Source organism: Caretta caretta, chromosome 7, assembly GCF_965140235.1.
Source record: "Caretta caretta isolate rCarCar2 chromosome 7, rCarCar1.hap1, whole genome shotgun sequence".
Lineage (NCBI taxonomy): Eukaryota > Metazoa > Chordata > Testudines > Cheloniidae > Caretta > Caretta caretta.
The window spans coordinates 18,347,206-18,369,857 of record NC_134212.1 but is presented as its reverse complement, the minus strand read 5'-3'; the positions used below and the strand labels follow the sequence as shown (position 1 = coordinate 18,369,857).

The window sequence follows — 22,652 nt, the reverse complement described above, 5'->3', positions numbered from 1 at the left end:
CAAAGCTGCAGGGGGGGAATAAAGGGTTAGTCTGTCTGTGTGATGCTGTTGCCAGGAACAGATCAGGAATGCAGCCTCATAACTCCTTAAATTAGTAAGTAATCTAGCTAGAAATGCGTTAGATTTCATTTTCGTTTTGCTCTTTCCTTGTTCTTTGTTTAACATGCTTGGTGGTGGCAGCATACTGCTCAAAGACAAGGCAAAGTTTGTACCTTGGGGAAGTTTTTAACCTAAGCTGGTAAGAATAAGCTTAGGGGGTCTTTCATGTGGGTCCCCACATCTGTACCCTAGAGTTCAGAGTGGGAAGGGACCTTGACACATGGGTTCTTAAAAAAGCTGACCCCACCCCGCGAAAGACAAAAGTTTTGTTGATGCAAGTGGCAGTGTGAATGTGGCTTTGTCGGCAGGAGCACTCTCCTACTAAGCTAACGCCACTTGTGGGCTGGAAGTATTTTGTCAACATAAGCGCTGACAAAATACCTACAGAGAGCGTTTACACATGCTGACTTTTAGCGACAAGGCTGTGTCGACACAGCCTTGTCGCTAAAAGCTGCTTAGTATAGACAAGCCCATAGCAATTTGAATCTATATAGTTGGGGCTACAGTGGTGGTACTGTATGATTCTGTTGGATTTTCAGATGCTTTTAGTAGGACAGGGAAAGTTCACGCACAATAGGGAGACTGTTCTAAGATGAATGGGCTGCTTGGAAGAAGGTGGGCATGGATGGGAACGGATAAATGAGGTCGGGAAGTAACTTAGGTTGGTTAGGGAGTAGACAGAGATAAAGAAAAGGGGTTGGAATTAAAGTTTCTGAAAGTGAGGAGAAGCTTTAACATATTGTGGAATTAAAAAGGGAAGCCAGTACAATGATTGGAGACAGTTTGATATAGTTAGAGATGAATGATGTTGGCAGCTGTGTTAATCCCTGTAGTAGCTTAAATGGAAGAGAGGCTACTTTTTTATTGCTGCTTTTTAGAATTGATTTATAATGGTTATCAGTGTAGTTTAAACCAGCTTTAATTTAATGACCAAATTTATTATTGGTGGTAGTGGGTTACAACTCGCTCTGAAGTGGGAACAATACTGAATGTGGCCTAATACCTTGTCTTGCTGACAGTTCAGGGCAACACAACACATAGCAAAACTTCTATTTTCATGCATACTTTTAATTCAGACTGACCCTGACCCTGTATCTGCAAAAAGAACAGGAGTACTTGTGGCACCTTAGAGACAGTCAGCTTTCATTTGAAACAAACACACACAAAAATGGTAAGTGAAAACCCGAAGGAAAAGTCTTTTGCATGATGCTGTGGGGGAACAGATTCTCAGTGTACGGTAATGTGCTTAGAATAGAGGGGAGCAGACAATGGCGGTAAAGAGGTAGTCATTCCTTAAAGAAAACACAATTATAAATTGGTTTGTTTACAAAACAACAAATGTGAAGGTGAAAATCCTTTATCTGTCTGCCATAAATCCACAACAGAATTATGGCTCTTTATTTAACTGTGGCATATATATTATTTTTTTGTGTAATGTAATTCCAGTATGCAAAGTTTTTAAAAACGCAGTTTTTTGAATTGCTTCTGAATAATTATTTTAAGGGACTATGAAATGACTTTCTAGGAATATGATATTGCTCGGAAGAAACTGTAATCCCTGTTACTCAAGAGAAAGTTTGTGTATTCCTGAGCTGCATATACCATATTTTACATATTGAGAGACAGCTTTGCCTTCAGTTTAAGGTTACTGTTATGTATACATAACGAAATGCAAACAGTTTTAAAGGGAAAGTAGGTAGAGATATATACACATGTAATAATTCCTAGTCACTGATATGTACACCTACAAAGTAGCCTATTAAAAAGCATATGCTTTTTCCTCCTGAACAGCTATACTAGATTACTCAGCATGTTTATCAGGAAATCATGAGCCATAGCAGGTTTCTATCTTCTGTATGTAGTCACAAATTTTTTAATCTAGGTCACCTAGTGAAGGTAACTATATATATGTATATTTAGAAGCCATATGTCACTGGTAGCAACAAATGAACGGTGTGCTTTAATTCTACAAAACGCTGGCTAGTGATCCTATAGAAGGAATACACACGTTAGATTTGGGAGCAGTAGTTGTTGTTATTATTTAATATTTTATGTTGCCATAATTGCTAGAAGCCCAAAGCAGAATTGGCACACCAGTGTAGTAAGGCATTATATGAACACATACCTGCCCTGAATAGTTTACAAAATGTGTTACTTAAGAACATTTGTACTTGGGTTTTCTATACATCATTCCCCTGTTATATTTTAAAGCACTCTCTTCCCTATGCTATTAATCACAGAGGAAAGTGTTTTGTATGTATAATCTTTTTAGATGTAATGCTTACAATAACTTTAGATTTGGGTAGTGGGTTAGCATTGTGCTTAGCACCCCCATGTAATAAATGTAATTTCAATCTGTAAAATGAAAACAAACAAAAAAAAATCATACCCCAGTAGAACCTCACTGGTGACTGGAAATCCTTTGCAAACTACTGAATTTTTCATATTCAGTTTTTAGTCCTGCAAAGAGATCCACCAACATGGATTCATATGCCTACACAGAGATCTATGGAAGTAAGGGAAGATCCTGCCTATTAAAGTAGATGAGACTCTGTATGGGGGCTGGATTAGCATTAGGGTTTTTAGAGAGTAGGTCATGAGCGAAACAGTTCTACAAGTTTCCTTGAAGGGTCGATGGTGAATAGAATGTTGGGAAGAGATATAAGTGCAGAAGGTTATGGCCTTCTCTTAAACTGTGAAGTAAGGCTTTTAAACTTCCCCCTTTATGGATCCTGTTTAGGTTCTGTTGTTTATCATCTTAGAGGGCAGATCTGTGTTGGTTACTAGGGGAGGAAGAACAGGAAAAGCAAAGTATAAGCTCCAGAGAGAGGGGGAGGGAAACCCATGTGCTGGAAATATTTATTTTCTCCTTAAATTTCACACATGTCCACCTGTATTTTCAAACAGGATCATCTTGTGTTTATGCACCACATGGTTTTGTGCATGCGTGTTTTAAAATATTGTATAAAACTTATGCAATATTTTATGGTTTGCAATAATTAATAATTAATTATTATTTGCAATTAAGTTATTTTATGGTTTGCAATTATTTTCACACTTCATTTGAAAATTTGTTTAGTAAGTTTAGTCAATTGTAGATTCGTTCCATTAAAGAAATATAGATGCTGTCGTGTAGCTTATTTACTAAAGGAACAAAACTAAACTTAAATTTCTTGGACCTTGATTTTACGTAGTAACTTTTACATTGTAGAAGTTTCCTGGTGAAATGAAGTATGGTTTTTGTTTTCCTATTTGAAGAATGCATGTACTGGGGAATGGCTGAGTCTGTCTATAATCTTTTATCACCGTAGATTTGCTTTAAAACAAGAAAATATTAAAAAACAAAACAAAAAACCACTGCCCTTTGAGAATGCCATGAAATTTTTGTTTTGTAATAGTGTATTAAATAGTTGTGTGTTTTGCATTATTACTGGCCATTTCCTTGTCCCCCAAAATAAATCTACATAAACAGAATTCCAAGCTACGTAGTGTCTTCTGGATAATGTTAACCAGTAATGAATAACACAAGCACTTTCTATAAAAAAAAAAAAGCGCCATTTACAGTTGGCTCTGCCAACTGCACTGTACAAATCCTTTTTATTACTTTAACTTTAATTGTCATACTGTATATCAAGAATAAATATTTGTAGGTAGTAATTTTTATAAGAAATCTAAACAAATATATATTCAGTTACAATACATAAACTTTCTCTTTCAGAATTTCATGTTTTAGCCTAGACTGCTATATTGCTACAAAACAACTGAGATCTAATAACCAGATGAGTACTGTAAGGTTTGATTGTGTTTTTTGGATGCATCAAATTATTTTCCATTTGCTTTGCAAACCAGCATTGTGGCTTTTTCCCCCACTCTTAGTCTCTAGTTAGTGGTACAACTGATATGGTAAAGTTTGAAAATTACTTTCCATTATAACCTCCATTGTCACAAGCTCATAATTTTCAGAAACTTTCCCCGGGAAGCGGGTGGGTGAGAGAGAGAGAGGTATTTTTTTTTTTTTTTTTAAATGCTTTGGCCTTTTCTTGATGGTGACTTTTTTTAAAGTTTGAGCAAAATCCCACCAACTGGGGTTTATTTGAGTTATTGGAAACAGATCATTATTTCCTCATTTTAATAAACAAAAATGGTGACCCAGGTTTTCATGAAGGCAGCTACATAAAAATGGATGAAGTCTGAAACACTGTCCTTACTGAAGAGTAGTACTGCTTGGTTTAGTTTCCATGCACCTCATCCACATGAAGTTAAGATTACTCAGGAAGTGAATTTCCCTCTTGAAGATGGCAAAGAGTTAACGTTTTGCATTCAGCATATTAACTTTCAAGTGTCTTAGCATTTGAGTGCTTTCACTTGATCTCCACTCATCACTGTTGTACAGTATGCTTATGTGGTAAGCTGCTAGTGTTATCGTTTGTTTTAAATGTAGGCAAACTAAGGGCTAGTCTACACTGGCAATGTTTAATGTGGCTTGTGTAGTCGCGACAGAATGCTGGGAGAGAGCTCTCCCAGCGCTTTAAAAAAACCCACCTCCACGAGGGACGTAGCTCCCAGCGCTGGTGCACTGTCTACACAGGCGCTTTGCAGCGCTGAAACTTGCTGCGCTGAGAGGGGTGTTTTTTCACACCCCTGAACGAGAAGTTTGCAGCGTTGTAGTGTGCCATTGTAGACAAGCCCTTAGGCTTGGTCTACACTACAAAGTTAAGTTGACATAAGCCATCATAAGTCGACCTAATTATGTCAGTCTCTACACTAGAATGCTGCTTCTACCGAAGTAAGTGGCCTGCTACAGTGATATCATAATTCCACCATTTTTATGTAGCTGCCTTCATGAAAACCTGGGTCACCATTTTTGTTTATTAAAATGAGGAAATAATGATCTGTTTCCAATAACTCAAATAAACCCCAGTTGGTGGGATTTTGCTCAAACTTTAAAAAAAGTCACCATCAAGAAAAGGCCAAAGCATTTAAAAAAAAAAAAAAAAAAACACCTCTCTCTCTCTCTCTCTCTCTCACCCACCCGCTTCCCGGGGAAAGTTTCTGAAAATTATGAGCTTGTGACAATGGAGGTTATAATGCAAAGTAATTTTCAAACGTTACCATATCAGTTGTACCACTAACTAGAGACTAAGAGTGGGGGAAAAAACCACAATGCTGGTTTGCAAAGCAAATGGAAAATAATTTGATGCATCCAAAAAACACAATCAAACCTTACAGTAAGCCTAGCGCTTATGTTGGTGTAGCTATGGTGATGCAGTGTCCCTGTAGACACTGCCTTACTTACATCGGCTGTTTACTGTCACTTGGTCAGCAACAGGGCTCACAGCTGGAGCTGTGAAATAGACAAGAATGTCTAGTTCCCTTAGGTTCCCTGTTGTGAAACTGAGCTTTGTGTGGGGCTCACAGCTGGCCCCACTCACCCCACCCCCATACTCCTGGGTTACAGCCTGAGGTGTGAGCTTGGCACGGGGACTCAATTTCTACTCCTGGGAGAATTCTGCATCACTGCACGTGTACAGAATTCACAGATTTCTTTGCTTCCCCACAGAAAAATGACTTTCTGATGCGGATGCAATGGGAAGCCAAAAAGTGGTCACGTGCCCCTCCCCAGCAGCACAGGCATGTGGTTTTGGGCACCCAGAGTGGCTGGTGGAGAGGTAAATCACTGTGGCGGGGTTGGGGATGCCTGGTCGGTATTGGGCCAGACCCCCCGTCCCCCTATCCGCCCAACCCCCGTGCATCTGGACCCCTCAAACCCGGACACCCCCTTCCCCCTCCCGGCTGAGCCTCACCCACCGCTACCAGTCCCGATGGGTGGGGGTGGAGGGGGAGTGCACTTCTCCTGCACAGAGCAGCCAGGGCTGGGTAAGACCACCCCAGAAACCTCCCCCAGGTCCTCACTCCCCACCCTGCTTCCTGCCCCTCAGCCATGGGGGAGACGGGTCACTATATGGGGAGCTGCTCCCCCACCTACCCAAGCCCCATGCATCCGGATGCCCCCAGGGCTCCCCCCCAGAGCCGCACACACTTGAACCCCCACCCTGACAAGTCCTGCCCCCTGTGCACCTGGACCCCTCCCGGTAAGCCCCCCACACCCAGACCCCCTCCGCTGAACTCCATCTCTCCATACAGACCCCCCACCCGGCTGTAGGTCTACCTAAATTAAGTTGATCTAATTTTGTAGTGTAGACAAGTGTAGACGCAGACAGGTTAAGTCACTTGTTTAAGATCACACAAAGAGGCAGTGGCAGAAATGAAAATAGAACCCTGAAGCCCTGACTCTTCTTCTGTAACCACTTGACTATACTGTGTTTGAGAATATAATTACCAGTATTCTAATAAACATGGTAATTTTTATTCAGTGTATAGTGTAAAAAAATATACTTTTGTGTCTGAATAATGTCAAACACCAAAAAGTTCTAGGTAGGCTTGGCAGAATTCAATATTTCTATAATTCTGATGGATAATATCAATATTTTATTAAGTATCTTAAAACATTTTTATCAATATTAAATTTTCACAATTGCACAAAATTATGGGGTTTAAGCATTTTTTCTATTGATTTGAATGTTTACAGTTGCAGGAAACTATGAGGCGGGTCACAATTATTTAATGACAGAAGATCTTGAAGTTGAAAAGGTTAAGGTTTCATAACCATTTAAAGCACACATTGTCAACATCACATGTCAAAACATACAAAGTAAATATCATTTCATCAACAAACCAGTCCTATTTTTGCTATTCATTCGCTAGTCCATTTGTAACCAGCCTAATTCAAAATCTAAGTAAAAAATAACTGAATTTTGACTCTGATAAATTCTCAGGCAGAGTTTTTCTTTCTTTGCCTGTCTGTAAAGTTTGATTATCATCTATCGAAATATTTTTTTCATTGGTTTGTGTGTATATGGTGAAATTGATATTTTCCGATATTTATCTATTAAAAATCTACTCCTTCCAAGCCTAGTTTTAGGCCAGCATTTTCATAAACAGGAGCCTAAAGTTAGTCATCCAGGTTGGAACTGTGCTTTTCAAAATTAGGTAACTTATTTAGGAGTCTAAGGAATTGGAAGTCTAACTTTAGATTCCTGATTTTGAAAATCTTGGCCTTACTTCCCAGTTCATAAAACACTCTCAGGATTATATAACCTAGTATTTGATGTATGCACCAAAATGTATGAGGTACCTCACAGAAACAAGTACATACAGGGCTCTTTACAGAACAGTAATTGAGAGAACTCAGTTTGACATATCCAGCACTCATGGGGGTTTTTCATTTTGTTCATTATTTTATGAAATTATTGACTAAGAGTAAAATATTTTAAAGCTTGTAAATGATTTAGGAGCCTAAGTCCCACTGACTTGCAGTTGAATATAAGCATATGAATTGCTAAATCCATTTTAAAAATGGGACTTGTAAACTTCATCCTAATTTTAAAACTGAGTTTGATTACAGCAAGCTTCCTTTAATTATGGAGGCTCAGTAGTGACTCCATCTTTAAGGTGTGTGAGATTTGCCCTTAAATTAGGATTAAAACGCCCAATTGACAATTTCATTATTGAATTTTAGTCTCCAGATTTAACAGAACTCCTCAGAGGACAATTGTATTTATTATAATATTTTTTACTAACTTTTTTTAAAGAAATATTAAAAATGATCCCCCTTGAACTGACAGAAAATGGTGGCAGGTGGAAGAAGGATGCAGTATCTAAGGTTAAGACAGAGAATTCAGAGAGGACAAGGAGGAGCACAGGAGTGGAGAGATGGGTTCATGGAAGTGGGGTTTTTACTGGTGTAGGGTTTGTTGTGGCAAAAACAACATAAAAAGAAACCAGTTCTGATCAGGCTTTGGTAGCATGTTTACATAAGACCCACTAAACGTAGGTGCTGCAGTACACACGGTTCTGTATTACAGTTCCAGGGTTCTGGGCAAAAGCTTATGCTCTAATAAATTTGTTAGTCTCTAGGGTGCCACAAGTACTCCTGTTCTTTCTGTTCTAAGGGTGATTTTCACATATAGATTCCCGTTGTAGTAACGAATACTTCCACATGTACTTTAAGTAGCAGCCCATAAATGATGCAGTGCTACCTTTACCAAGTTTTGACTTAGTGTGCTGCTTATAAAGCTGGAATATTAAATCCCAGGAAGCATTAAATCATCCTCAACAATAGCAATGCTGCTGGGGCATTGTGAAATAAGGAAAGCTGAACTACTGTATGCCAAATTCCTGGATTTTGGCTTAAGCCAGGTTCTTTCCAATTTTTATTCCTATGTAATTTAAGGTTTTTTATTCTCTGACCAAACCCTGAACACTTAATTGTCTCATAAAAGTATCTGTTTTTATAAATGCACATAGTTTTCTGGTGGCTCTGCAGATGTATTTGGGCATAGAGATAAATTAGTAATGCATATGGCACAATAAATTACACAAAGTACTATATAGCTCTAGTTATGTCTACAGTGTTAATAAGCCCAATTGTGCTTAATCATAATCTATAGATGTGCCTAATTTAATTCTTACAGTAATAAGTGATCTTTCTTTGGACGATGGGTTTTGCACTGACACCCACAGGTAGTTTTGTTTTGCATTTGGATGTAATCCTTGGAGCTAAAAAGAATATAAACAGCATGTTTCATAATTTAAACTTTCAGTTAAATATGTGCTATAAAATGGAGACTTTCTACAAATATATGTCTAGATAGCATAGAAAATCGAATATGTTGGCACAACGAGAGAGAGATTGAAAATGAATTTCATACCGGGAGAAAGTGAGAGATTAATGGCCTGGGACTGGCTAGGAGCCATCTGAAAGCAAGCACTGTGTAACCTTCAAGGCAGCTCTGCCAGGGCCCATAGCTCTTGACCTTGTGTGCAGACTACCAATACTACTGAACTATTGCAAATTTTGGTTTTGCAGTGTTAACAAATGTCCACTAGACTACTGGGATAAGCCTATTATATTTTGTTTTCACTTGTGACTCAAGTCTGGATTTCAGACCGAGTGTCCTGAGGTGAAAGATTAATGCATGTAGGCCTGAATGTCATTTAGCTTTAGGACCGTTCTTTTCAGTGCTGTTTTATTCTTTATCTTAACAGCCATATTGTGGTTCTACCATTTATAATGCTTGTTGATATTAACAGTTGCAGAAATAGTGAAAGAGCTTGAAAACAATGAGAAAACTCGGACTCAACTTGAATTTAATAAAGCTGGTGAAAATGTAAGTTTATTATCTCTGTACCAAAAGAGTTATGAAGCATTTTTACATATTTCTTCATTAAAGGAATTGCTGGTTCCTTTCAGTGTGCTAAAATATTCAATTGGAAAACCCTTTATATCTGGGGCTAAATCCGACCCAACTCAATCCTTCTGAGCAGGGAGAGGGAATCATGGTGATGGTGATACTTCCAACAGGAGAGTGCTGTTGTTGGTACATGGCAGGATGGCTTGGGGGAGGGAGAGGCTGAGCAGAATGCATGGTGCCAAGACGCTACGATGCCTTTAAATTTAAATCAACCATTAGTAGCATATTCAAGATATTTGTGTGGGTGTATTTTAAATAACTAGTGTAAAAGAACTTACAATTAAAATGTGATATCACTTATTGTTAAGGGGAATACTAGTTTGTATGGTACTGATGTTTCTATGGTTGAACCACCTACATTTGAGCATTTTATGATTGCAGTAAAAATACCCAGGGGGTTTTATAAAGTGAGATAAAGATACTGACCTGGCCTTGAACCAATCAGAAGACTGGAGGGAGGTTTTAAGGAAGGTCTGTTTTTGTTCTGTTTAGTCTCCTTGGCAGCTTGGCATTCTCCTGCTGCTCTTGTGAAAGAGCAAAGGGGGCACTTTATAGACAGCCCAGGTATATGTTAAATGTTAACAGGTAGGGCTGAGCAGAGGTGGTGGGAAAGAGCTGAACAAATGATCTCCTCCCATATAGGGTTGACATAGTCCTTATTAAAGTGTAGTACTGATTGTTTTGGTGTCTAAAGAGTGGGGGTAAAAAGGAATAATATTTCCTCTGTTTCAAAGGTAAGTTTCCTTCATGTTCTGATATTAAAGCTTGTGTTTTTAAAATGTGACTATCTTCATTTTCTTCTTCAAATGAACATTTTGTATCACTTTGCAGAGCATGACATTTACGAAGGACCAGACAGAAAAGGAAATGGATGAGATTCACACCTATTATCGTAAGTAATACAACATACGCATTTTGCATTTTCAAAACTCCTTTGCTGTAGGTGTACATGCAAATATAAAAATAGCCTCTCTGTGCCTCAGTTCCCCATCTGTTAAAAAACAATGAGGACAGTAATATTTCTCTGTATTTGTAGGGGTGTTGAGGCATTAATATATTCGATATTGTGAGGCTCTCAGATAGTGTGGGTGGAGGCTATATATCTTAGATAGGCAGAGCATGATCTTCCTCCCTCACCTAAGAAGATACTTAACTAATGCATCCAGTACAGTTTCTGTACCATAGCCAGGCCTAAACCCAAACTGAGAGGGCTCAAGAATTCTTGAAATTGAAGGATTCTATTGCAGTTATCTTAGTACTACATTCCCAATAACCTACTTCAAAAAGGGAAGATTCAGTATGCAGTAATTAGACAGTTTGTCCCCAGCAGCAGCTGGTGTGTTGAACAAGTTGGTGTGTGGAAAAATCTTTTCTTTGAGACCCTGGCACCTAAATAAAGGGTAAGTTTTTATTAGTGAGGGTAATTAACTATTGGAACAATTTACCAAGGGTCCTGGTGGATTCTCCTTCACTGGCCATTTTTAAATCAAGATTGGATGTTTTTTGTAAAAGAGATGTTCAAGGAATTTTGGGGGGGGATGTTCTTATGGCCTTTGTTACACAGGAGGTCACACTAGGTTATCACAATGGTCCCTTCTGCCTTTGGAATCTATGAACCTGTCCTTCCAGAAGGGAAATGTTCAATTCCATTAACAAGACCAATGATTGACTAGATTTTCCAAGCAAGAGGATGGGTTTCTTGCTATTTAAAAATTTATTATGTAGTGTGCATTTTATTCCTTGTATGATCTGATCCTGCAAGTTCCTAGCATCTCCTAAGAGGGAATTTGGAGCTCTTGGTACCATTTGGGATTCACCCTTATTGGTTGGGTTGCATCCTTGCATTCAGATAGCTAGACATGCATCCTGTTTTCCAATAACTTGCTGCAGAAATTGCATTCACTATATTGATTTTCCTGTTACTCTTTGTGTATTTGCTGGGTTATATGTATATAAGTAGAACATTCACAGTCCTTAGCTCTTGAATTTTAACTTTGCTGTTCTTGGATTTTTTCCTCTCCTATCTACCCCAGTCATTTCACTTCATCGGCAGTCTGCTTGGAAACTAAAGCAATCTCAACAGTGTGCCATATCCCACCAATACAATTTTCCACATTTTACAGGAGCATTACATTTTAATGTCTCCCATTTTAAGCATGGAGAAGCTATGCAATGAAGGGACAGTTTGTCCTGGTTAAGGATCCATTTAAAACTGTAATGTGGCCATATTTCCTGTTTCAACCTATCTTTCCTCCAATGCCTTAGGGCCAAACTAATCTCTAGTCTAGAATAATACAACTCTGCATTTACTAGATACAATTCTGACAACGTTTGTAAGGTTGCAACCACTTATGCCAACCCTGAATTTGGGCTTAAATCATAGGCAAACCTTCTTCTCTTTTATTTCAGGTGTATTTATATCACTGCATACACGTTGTTGGTTTTAGATCTTAAGCAGTTTCATTTAAGTCAAAGCAATTCATTAATAATACTTCTGCTTCCATGCAAAAATCTCTACTAATACAATTTAGGGGAACAGAAATGCAGAAATTCTGATTTTTAAGCTTAATGGCCTTTAAAGGGTATGCTTTCCTAATTCTGACAAGTGTCTAGTAGCTCTTTAAGGGACTGATCCAAAATCCATTTAAGTAATGTATTTGAACAAAGTATCATAGGCTGCTGAGGACAAGTCTCAAAATGTACCCAGACTTAGACTCCAATCCTGCAAAGTTAGAGGACATTTCAGAATTTAAAAGACTTTCATTGGTATGTTTTGTCTGTAATATGGAGGTGCTTCAGGGTTTTAATATATAGCAGGAACACTTTCATCCTTTTAATTTAGTACATTTGCCTCCAAAGGTTCCAAATTCATAGCTGAATTCATGTTCATTCTTTGGCTTCCTGCTGGCATGAGTTCCATAACATTCTAAAATATTCCATATGCGGTATTATTTCTTTTGTTGTATTCTTCAGTGTGAAACTTGCGACAAGGTGGTATTTTCTTCAACAACCTTTTTAAAAAGCTCAAAGTAGCCAGAAGCAAGACCCATTTTCTTCTGTTGAGTACAGTTTGCCATACTTTCGGCAAATGGTGAAGTACGCAATTTCCTCTTCAGGTGTATGTGAAGTGTTTTTGAATGACTAATGAATATTTTTTGTCTCAGTAATCTGAATGCGGGTTTGTATGTGTGCTGCTGAAGGCCACTTGAGCTGCTACGAGAATCTGTACCTTTAAAAATAAAAAAAATAAAGGTGATTTTTTTGAGTGTGTGTCAGAGTGGATCCCACTGTAAGTGTACCTGCGCCTCAGGTACACAACCTTAGGGCTTAGCTACAATTGCAGATGTAGAGTGATTTGCACTAAACCAGCCTTCGTACAGCGCAGTAGGGAAAGCACTCCAGTCTGTCCACACTGACAGCTGAAAGCGCACTGGCGTTGCTGCACTTGCAGCTGCGTTGGGAGCGGTGCATTATGGGCAGCTCTCTCAGCATTCAAGTGGTTGCAGTGTGCTTCCCAAATGGGGAGAGGGTGGGGTGGAGTGTGGTGGGAGAGATTGGGCTTTTGGGGTGCTGAGAATGTGTCAGCACGCTGTCTTGTAAGTACAGACCCCCCGCTCCCTCCCCCGCCCCTCTCTCACTCACTCAAAGCAAACATTAGCCGTTTTTTTTTTTTTTTCGGAGCTGGTAAGCAGCCGGCACTCCAAAATAGAGCTTTGAAAGGGCAACTTCCGCATTCCTGCCGGAGTTCACAAGAAAGACAAGAAGGGCCACTTCAGTTAATGGGATTATGGGACGTTTTGGGGAGGCAATCAGAGCGCTGTAACGTAACTCCTCGTTCACACTGACGCTGTAGCGTCTCACCCAATATGCAGCAAACCTTATCCCTCTCGGGGAGGTGGAGTACCAGCAGAGCTCTAGCCAGGGAGTCAGAGCGCTCTGCGTGCCTTGCCAATGTGGATGGGGAGTGAGTTAGAGCGCTCTGGGCGGCTTTATTGTGGTATAACGTGCAAGTGTAGCCAAGGCCTTAGAATCTTTTGAATAGCTGTGTCTATCAGGGCGGCAAATTCTCGGCAAACTCCATTTGCCACTCCTCCTTGCACCCCAGAAATTGAGGGACACGAGGCTCCAGCTGCACTTCTTGCCCTGCCATTAGTAGGGGCAAAGCAAGCCCAGAAGATGTTCCAGCTGCCCTCTCCATGCGAAGACTCATCTTTTTCTCTGAGCGAGGCAGTTGCACCAATCCTAACCTTCCTCTGGAATACTTTAGAGCCTTCCAGGAGCTTCACCAGGACAGCAGACACCTTGGAAATTGAGATGAGAGTAATCCAAGAGAACATACACAAGATGTTCAACATCTTGAGCTCCTCAGTGCCCACAAGGATTGCTCTACCAGTTAACGAGGGCAAATTGGAGACTGAAGGATCACTGGCACATGCTGGCCTTACTTCTGATTTTGAAGCAACTACAGAAACATTACCAAGTCCTGCCTGAGGGCTTTGAACAGTTCTCACATCCCACACCAGGATTTCTCGTCCTCTCAGTGATTCAGGGCAGAAAACAAAACCAAAGATCAACTAAAGCAGGGGTTCTCAGACTGGGGGTCGGGACTCCTCAGGGGGTCGTGAGGTTATTATATGGTGGGGGGGGGGGTTGCGAGCTGTCAGCCTCCATCTGAAACCCTGCTTTGCATCCAGCATTTATAATGGTGTTAAATATATTTTAAAAATGTTCTAAATTTATAAGGGGGGTTGCGCTCAGAGGCTTGCTTTGTGAAAGGGGTCACCAGTACAAAAGTTTCAGAACCACTGAACTAAAGGAACCCCAAAGAATAAGGATCTCAAGAGGCTGGATCTTTTTCGGGGGGGAGGGGAGGGAAGGTCGACTCAGCTTCCCTGCAAGTTAGAACCACTCATTACCAAGCTCTGTTTTGCAAAATAGAGCTTCCTGATATCAGAGTGGGTGACCCTCTCTTCCTGTTGAGGCTCCCACAAGACTGCTGGGAAGAACTTAAAACCCCATCAAAGAAGGGCAAGTAGTAGCCAGAACATTGCACTTCAGCCTGATTCCCAGAGGCAGCAGGTTTGAAGAGACGGTTGTGAGCCACACTGAAACCAAGATTCTGTAGCCAATCTTCGGAAATTGCCTCATCCTCTTCCGTTGACCAGGGATCACAGCTGACATATGGGTGATAGACATCGTCACTTATGGCTACCCCATCCAATTCTTCTCTTTACTTCCTACCTGCCCTCTTCATTGTCTCTTTGGGGTATCTTCGCACAAGAGCCAATTGAAAAAAAAAAAAAAAAGTGGCTTCATTGCTCTGTTTAGGAGCCATAGAAAAAGTTTTGTGAGATTACAGGTGCAGATATTTCTACTCCTGATCTTTCCACATTCTGAAGAAGAAAAGGGGAGAGGTCTTTGTCCTGTCCTAGACCTGAGGAGACTGAATACATACATATGCTGCCTCAGCTTCAGAATGGTATCACTTGCCTCCATCATTCCAGCTCTTCAGACGCATGACTGGTTTGTGTCTGTAGACTTGCAGGGTATGTACTTCCACATCACCATCCACCCAGCCCACAGGAACTACCTCAGATTTACAGGGAGACAGAATCATTACCAGTACATTTGGATTCTCTACCTTATCAAGAGACTTCACAAAGTGCCTTGCTGTGGTGGCAGCACCCCAAAGGAGGATAGGCATCCACGCCTATCTGTATTTAGTTGACTGATTGATCATAGGCAAATCCTGTCACAAAACACTGGCAAATTGACATTTATGAGACCTTGGAAGTGTAAGGTGTTTAAATTACTATATTTAAAGAACCAGATAGGCATGGACTTTTGGGACAATGTGTTAAGTGGGTTTTCTGGGGAATAGCTAATGCAAATTCTGCAACCCTGGTTATTAAAAACCCTCGCCTTTTGAACCTGCACTCTGAGGATACTGGTGATTATTTGTTCCCAGAGACTGGATAGTAAAAGCCCTTGCTGTATAAAGAATCAGCCGAACTTTCTAGTTGGGGTCTGGTACGTGACCTAAAAACTGACATGAGCTTGTAACCAAAGGGAGGAAAAACCCCATTTCTGGGGTCTGAAATACTGGGGTTGGAGTTAAGGGTGACCTCTGGTAAGCTTTTAGTATGCATGTAAATTTTTATTATTTTTGTTTTCTCTGTAATGCTTTTGCATTAAGAATTAAATGCCCATTTGCTTTATGAAGGTTGGTATACACTGCTGTAGCTCCTGGAGAAAGAGTTAATCACAGGTGCTGGACCCTGGTTAGAACTGGTGGAAAGAACAGTGAGGTGTAGCGAGACTGCAAACCTAAATCCAGTCTGAAGGGAGATAGACATGGGTCTCTGCCCCAAGAGAGATGGCAGCTGGGAAGCCTAAAACCTTAAGTGGGTGCCCTCAAGGAAGATGGGGAGTGTGTGTGTGTGTGTGTGTGTTGGGGGGGGGGGGGGGATTCCAAAGGTGCCGTTAACTCTGAAACTGTGGCAGTAGTCTTTGTCTGTTTACCCAACTGAGCCTCCTGGTGAACTATGAGAAATTGTCTTTCTTTCCATTCCCGATGACAGAATTCATAGGAGCCAGGGTAGAGTCCAAAACAGCGAGAGTGTACTTACCTCAGGACGGGTTTGTCTCACTAAGGTAATTAATAAACAGGGTGATAGCATGTCCTATTATGATGTTACGGACCTGCTTAAATTATTAGGCCACGTATCAGTGGGTGCATCTGTGACAGCACTTGATAGACTTCACTTGAGGCCTCTACAACTTTGGCTCAGGTCCATCTGCTCCCCCACCAGGCATAGGCTGAGGAAGAAAGTAATAATTCTGGCTTTTGTCTTCAAGGCACTGACTTGGGGGCTACATCTTAACAGTGTCCAGAAAGGGGAACCACTCAAAATCCCATCCCCTTCCAGAGCATTGGCTATGGATGTGTCTGGAACAGGCTTGGTGTGGGGGGGAGTTTGGTCGGCCTGGGTATCCTACTGCAGGTAAAAGGGACATGGTCCCTAAGAGACAGGAGATTACATATAAATGTCTTGGAACTGATATCCATCATACTGGTGTGTATGGTGTTCCTCCCAGTCCTATGGCCCTGACAGATACTGTCAGATCAGAAACCAGTGATGTGCTACATAAACAAGAATGGGGCCAGACCTCCTTCCCTGACCCAGTAAAGAGGTGCTTGAACTATGGATTGCTACTGCCTACACAGTATAGCCCCGATAGCCCTTCATCCTCTGGGGTCGAGCAACAACTTGGCAGATTTCCTAAGTAGAGAAACTGCCACCAACCACAAGTGGTCAAGTCCGTCCAGTTGATATTCCACCAATGGGGGAAATCTGGTGATAACCTGTTCACTTCTGGGGGCAGCACCAAATGTCCCAACCTCTGTTCCAGAGGAGACATAAACCTTCCTTCTGCACTAGAATCAGGGAAGTTTTTATGCTTTTCTGCCAATCCTACTGATATCCAAGGTGATTGCCAAACCCAGAGACCAGGCCAAGCGCATCCTTATATCTCCCTATGGGCCAAGACATTCTGGCTGATGGACCTGCTCAGAATGTTCTTGAAACCCCCCGGATCAGGCTATCAAACTGTCAACACCTTCTGTTGAAAGATCATGGTCAAGCCTTCTATCCAGACCCAATGATGCTGTAGTTGCTAATCTGGATGCTGACTGGCTGAGTACTATGGGAAGAGACTGCTTTTGCACCTTTGTAATATAAGGCAGGAAGCTATTCACAAGAAAAACTTCTTCATCCCATAGGCTTTCGTGGGCTAAAACCCACTTCATCAGAGAGATGCATCTGATGAAGTGGGTTTTAGCCCACGAAAGCCTATACCCAAATAAATTTGTTAGTCTCTAAGGTGCCACAAGGACTCCTCGTTGTTTTTCATGGTGTTAAAGATATTCTTAAGGTGCTTTCTCAGTTCCACGTAAACCAATCTATTGTCTTATCTTGGGGTCTTACCAAAACTGCATTCCATGCATGGGGAGAAGAAGCAACACACTTTGGATGTTTCCAGAGCTCTCCAAAATTACACTGATAGGACTAATTCTTTCAGGCCTGGTCTACACTATGGGGTTAGATCGAATTTAGCCATGTTAGGTCAGTTTAAAAATGACTGCGTCCACACAACCAACCCCGTTCTGTCGACCTAAAGGGCTCTTAAAATCAACTTTGCTACTCCTCCGTGACGAGGGGAGTAGTGCTAAAATCGACCTTGCTGGGTCGAATTTGGGGTAGTGTGGACACAAATCAACGGTATTGGCCTCTGGGAGCTATCCCAGAGTGCTCCATTGTGACCGCTCTGGACAGCACTTTGAACTCCGATGCACTAGCCAGGTACATAGGAAAAGCCTCGGGAAGTTTAGAATTTCATTTCTTGTTTGGTCAGCGTGGTGAACTCAGCAGCACAGGTGACCATGCAGTCCCCCCAGAGTCGTAGAGCATAGAATGTTTCCATGCTCCCCCTATCATCTCCGTCCCTGAGGTTATCACAGATTAGAAGGCGATTAAAAAAAAAAGGCCCTGTCCTTCTGTCATTGAATTCAATGGGAACAGCAGCACGTACCATGTGCTATTACAGAAAGGAAAGAATGGTTACTTACCTACCAGTAATTCTTCAATATATTGTCGTGACTATGGATCCTGCTATAGGTGTACATTCATCTCATGCGCATGAGCCGAGACTCTTTTGAATATTAGTGTCTGGCGGGGCCACAGCTTGCCCTATGTCTCCTCATGCTCTTGTGCAAGGACATAAAGGGCAGAGCAAGCACAACTCTCCTTCAGTTCTCTCGCGACTTGAAGTTCATGATAGCTGCGGACTCCTAAAGTGGGAACGGAAGATGAGCCACGGAACTCACACTGACAACATCTTGAAGAACCAATGTGACTGTACAATTAGCAACTGTTTTCTCTTCTTTGAGAATGGGTCAGTTTGGATTCTTCTGTGACTAGCCAGCAGTATCCTTTTCAAGATGGTGGGAAAGAGGAGTATCAGCTGCATCAGTCAATTAGAGATGAGTACCACTTTTCCAAATTGGAGGTCAGGGGAGCATACTCCTCCTGGCTGCTGTGAAGAGCTAGGGAGCTCTATTTCCTTTTTATGATGGCTGAAAGACTGTCATAACTGATGAGTGAATAAGAGAGGAAAGGGTGAGTGGAAGGGAAAGAGAATATGAATGCGACTAAGCTCTTGAGGAGGAGAAAGGGAATGAAGAGGGAGAGCAGTGAGTGGGAATGGGAAGGGAGGCTGGGCATTTGGCAGTGAGGTAGAGGAGTGGAGTGGGAGTAGAAGGAAGCTGGGGTCAAAAACACCAACAGGGGCCTCTTCCAATATCTTACAGGATGGAAGGAGGGGTAGGTGGAGAGTGGGGTGATGGAGGAAAGTGCTTCTATTCTTCCTTTTCAAAGTGTACACGCAAGAGATGTTAGAGTAAACAGAGAGATGGAGGCTGAATTTCCAGGGGAAAAAAAATCAAGGCTTGGAAGTATACTTCTGTGTCAACTGGGCCAAAAGATTGATTTCACAATTGCAGGATTCACAGCACCTTGGTTTCAATACCAGAAATTAGCTTTCTTAAGCCCTGATGTTATAGGACTGCATATGAAATGTATTGGTATGTTAGATTCCCAGTCTACTAACATAGACTTTGTTGAGCGGACAAGTCCAAACTGATTGTTAGCTCAGTAAATTTTGCAGTGGAAGTAGGTCCAGAGGTAAGCCAATGGAGTTAGGCTGATTTACACCAGGTGAGGAGCTGACCCTTAGACTCCATTTATTTCTTCTGAGGGTTCAAATTAGTTTTTCTGCTACGTGGTTAGGATAGGATCTGCCTCCTCAGTCTGCTCCACAATAAGTGTATTCAGGGCAGCATGTGAATGGCTTTTACAAAGAAGCATCATTAAACACTGTTCTAGTCGACCATAAAGCATAAATATTATTCTGGATATAGGAGGAATTGTTTCCAGGCACCATACTATTCAGTAGCTGTATTTGGTATGTCTGTACAGTACTCCTATATGCTACTATTCTGAGTAATGGTTTGCTAACAGATCATACACTTGTGTTACCAACAGACTTCTGTTATAATAAGTAGTGACAGAAGAGAAACATTATTGTTTCTCAGAATCCCCTCTGTTAAATGAAGCACTGAAAAATATTTCAGTTTCTTTGATTTTGGGATAGTCATAGAGTCATTTAACTCGTACATCTGTTCATGTTGGTTTTTTTTAGGTGATTTGGCTGTCTGAAATCTCTGTGGACAGGCTCTTTAGGTATATTTATGTGGAGTCCTGGAGAATGTCGAGATTAATTTTTTGTGTCAGTAAAAACAGATCTTCGTTGTTGTATGAAAATTTCAGAAATATATTGGGATCGGGGTTTATTTAATTCAAAACAAAACAATGGAAAACAAACAGCTGCTTCTTCCACCAGGTTAGATAGTCCAAATATTAATTATTCTGAAAGGCCAAAAAAAGAATCATCTATTTTTCAAGACAACTCTAAACTTTGGGACTTTTCAGTGGAAAGAAATTTGTAGCCTAACTCTGCCCTTAGATTGCAATACAATAATCTAAAACTAACTACAGGTACCAATACATTTGCATGGCTTTCCTTACTACTGGTAATTACAGTCAAATAACTAATCTTTGGTAAATGTCATTATAAAAAAATAAACAGTATGTTCTCACCCTATAGGTAGTGTGTAATCTACATCATCTTCTGTCTGAGCAAACTTCTCATTTTGCCAGCCTTTTAGTAAGAGAATTTTGAGTGTCCAAATAATAAGCACTGCATTGACTGCCAGAAACTGGTCATAAACATACTAAATCATCGAAAATGCAATGAGTACATAACTAAAGGGCAGCATTGAACTGTGCTGAATCATTGAGGTATCATAAGTAAACACACAGATGTGTATTAAAATTTCCTTTATTGAAAAAATTGTCATAATCTTGGAACAGAGAGACTTTTTTCTTCAAACGTGAAATAACAGATGTAGTCGTAAAATTTCGCTCTCTGTAGTAATATTTATTAAAATGTGATGCTATTTGACAAAAAATCTGTTGCCTATAAAATTCATTTGGCAAAGTTGCTCAAAAACCAGAGTGCATGGATTTTGAATTACAACTGGAAGTTACATTAGTGCAGAATGAAGATTACCATTCTACGCATAGCATTTTTAAGATTGCATTACAGAATGTATGTATAGCCTGTTGACCATGCTTTTCCCTAAAACAATATGCAGATATGTTTCACTATCCCTTTCCAGAAACATTAAGTTATAGGGAAGGTAAGGAAAATTATGCGAAGTCTGAACTTTCCTTATTAAATCTTTTTGTTTCCATTGAGTCTAGAAGCTGAAATGGAATGCTGGGAGGTTGACAACAGTGGAACCCAGATAAGACAGTGATGGGTAGAGTGTTTTGGTATTGAAAAAATTGAGGATAGCTGGCCTAGAACAATGCTTCCCTAAGCACAATCAATGCTTCCTTTTATATAACACACAGGCTGCGTTTTCATGGGAGCTGAATTAAGGCTGCATAGGCATTCTGGCATTTCATAACTTTTGAATACTTGACTTTGCAACCTTTTATAGTGTTGGTGTATTTTTTTTTAAAAAAACTAGATGTCTGCTCTTCGTGACACTTGGCATTTTCTTTGCAAAGCCACTTATGCCTGTCTTTCTGAATTCACATTTTCATTCAGAAAAAGGTAATAGGCTATTCAAAGCTAGTGCTTTATTTTCCAGAAATATTGATGTAATGTATAGTGGCAGTCCTTATCTGTGTTAGATTGGGGAAGGTGAGGCAAGAAGTGAAATTAGCAAATACAAAATTCTAAGATTAGTGGAGCTTCCTCATTATTTCAGCTACCTGGAAGCCATGATTGTGTGTGTGCAGAAAAGGCAGTCCTGCAAGTTCTGTGGACATCTGCAGCGAAGAGAGAACATCAGTGATTTAAGGCCTTAAGTTCTCCTTTAGGTGTTTTTAGCCTTTCCTAGTGGCACAAAATGCCTTAACATTTGTTTTTGATTTCTTTTCTTACAAGAAAAACAGAGTTCCAAATTGTGGTCTGGATCAGCAGTGGCTCACTGAGAGTTGTCTGGCATCTCTCTCTGTTAAGTTTTGAAAGGCCCCCTGTAATATATATGAGTGTTTGAGTTATATTGATTGTCCTGAGGACTGAATCCCTCTGTGCACGGAACAGGGCAGAGCAGCAGCCGTGCACATTTTTCCTACACAATGATCTACCTCTTTCCTATGGAAGTAGAGGGCACCACTGCTAGGAGTAAGAGAGGCAGTCCAGTCTCCATGACCATTCTTTTTTCTGTCAGGTAGTGCCAGCCACGGTGGTTGTTTGGAATGGAGATAGCTTTCCACTGTGTAATGGACTGAAATCTCTAGCACCTTCTACATAGGCCTCTGAACAGATCCGTTGTGATGACTTTCATTAACTATTGTCCCACTGTGAATTAAGACAAGTGACAGAGGTGAAAAGCTTGCTGTCCCCTTACTGATCAATTCACTGAGCCATCTGGACCCTAATGAGCAACCGGTACTCCAGCAAATTCCAAGGGAACTAGAATTCTTCAACAACATTATCTAATATTATGGCAAGAATAACTGAATTATTTAGCAGATTTTTTTTTTAATTGGCAGACAATGATATCAGGGAAAAACAAACACTATTTAATTCCAATGTGCTTGCACACTTAACCTGGCTTTTGAATGAACAGATGTTTTTATTCTATAGCTCATCTTGCTTTAAAAAAAAGTTTAAAATGAATTTTAGGAAAATGCGAACGGACTAGTAATGTTTCTTTTTGCATGTTCTCTTGTCCTACCTTGCATGTGTGATGCTGTTTTATGGACAACATTTTTGTAAAAGTAAAAAACAAAACAAACAAACAAAAACCCTTCCATTTTCTTAATGGGGGGGAAAAATCCTGAGTCTCTTATTTACATTTTTGACTTTTTAAAAAAAATCTTTTGCATAATTCTATACCTAGTAGTTGGTGATATAAAATAACTGCCTAAAGTAACCAGAATAAATGGTGGAAATCATTTTTTGAATACAAAAAATATGTGGTTCCAGAGATTTTAACCAAGTTTAATTAAAAAAAAAAATTAACTAGAGAGATACCAAAATCCTAGCTCCTTTGAAATTAATGGCAAAACTCCCTCTGACTTCAGTGAGCACTTTTCAAAA

At 40.4% G+C, this 22,652-nt stretch overlaps 1 protein-coding gene across 6 annotated transcripts in view; it reads left to right on the top strand.

Annotated features, from left to right (window-relative positions):
• RAD18 (RAD18 E3 ubiquitin protein ligase) overlaps positions 1-22,652 on the top strand; it is a 127,641-nt gene that overhangs the window by 37,773 nt on the left and 67,216 nt on the right. For all 6 annotated transcript variants that reach the window (XR_007357460.2, XM_048856095.2, XM_048856096.2 and 3 more), the window contains exons 8-9: positions 9,253-9,329; positions 10,245-10,305. Coding sequence is in view for 5 of the 6 variants with exons in the window: in XM_048856095.2 (XP_048712052.2) it covers positions 9,253-9,329; positions 10,245-10,305 (138 nt within the window). In the remaining variant the exon portion in view is untranslated. The remainder of the gene's footprint in view (positions 1-9,252; positions 9,330-10,244; positions 10,306-22,652) is intronic.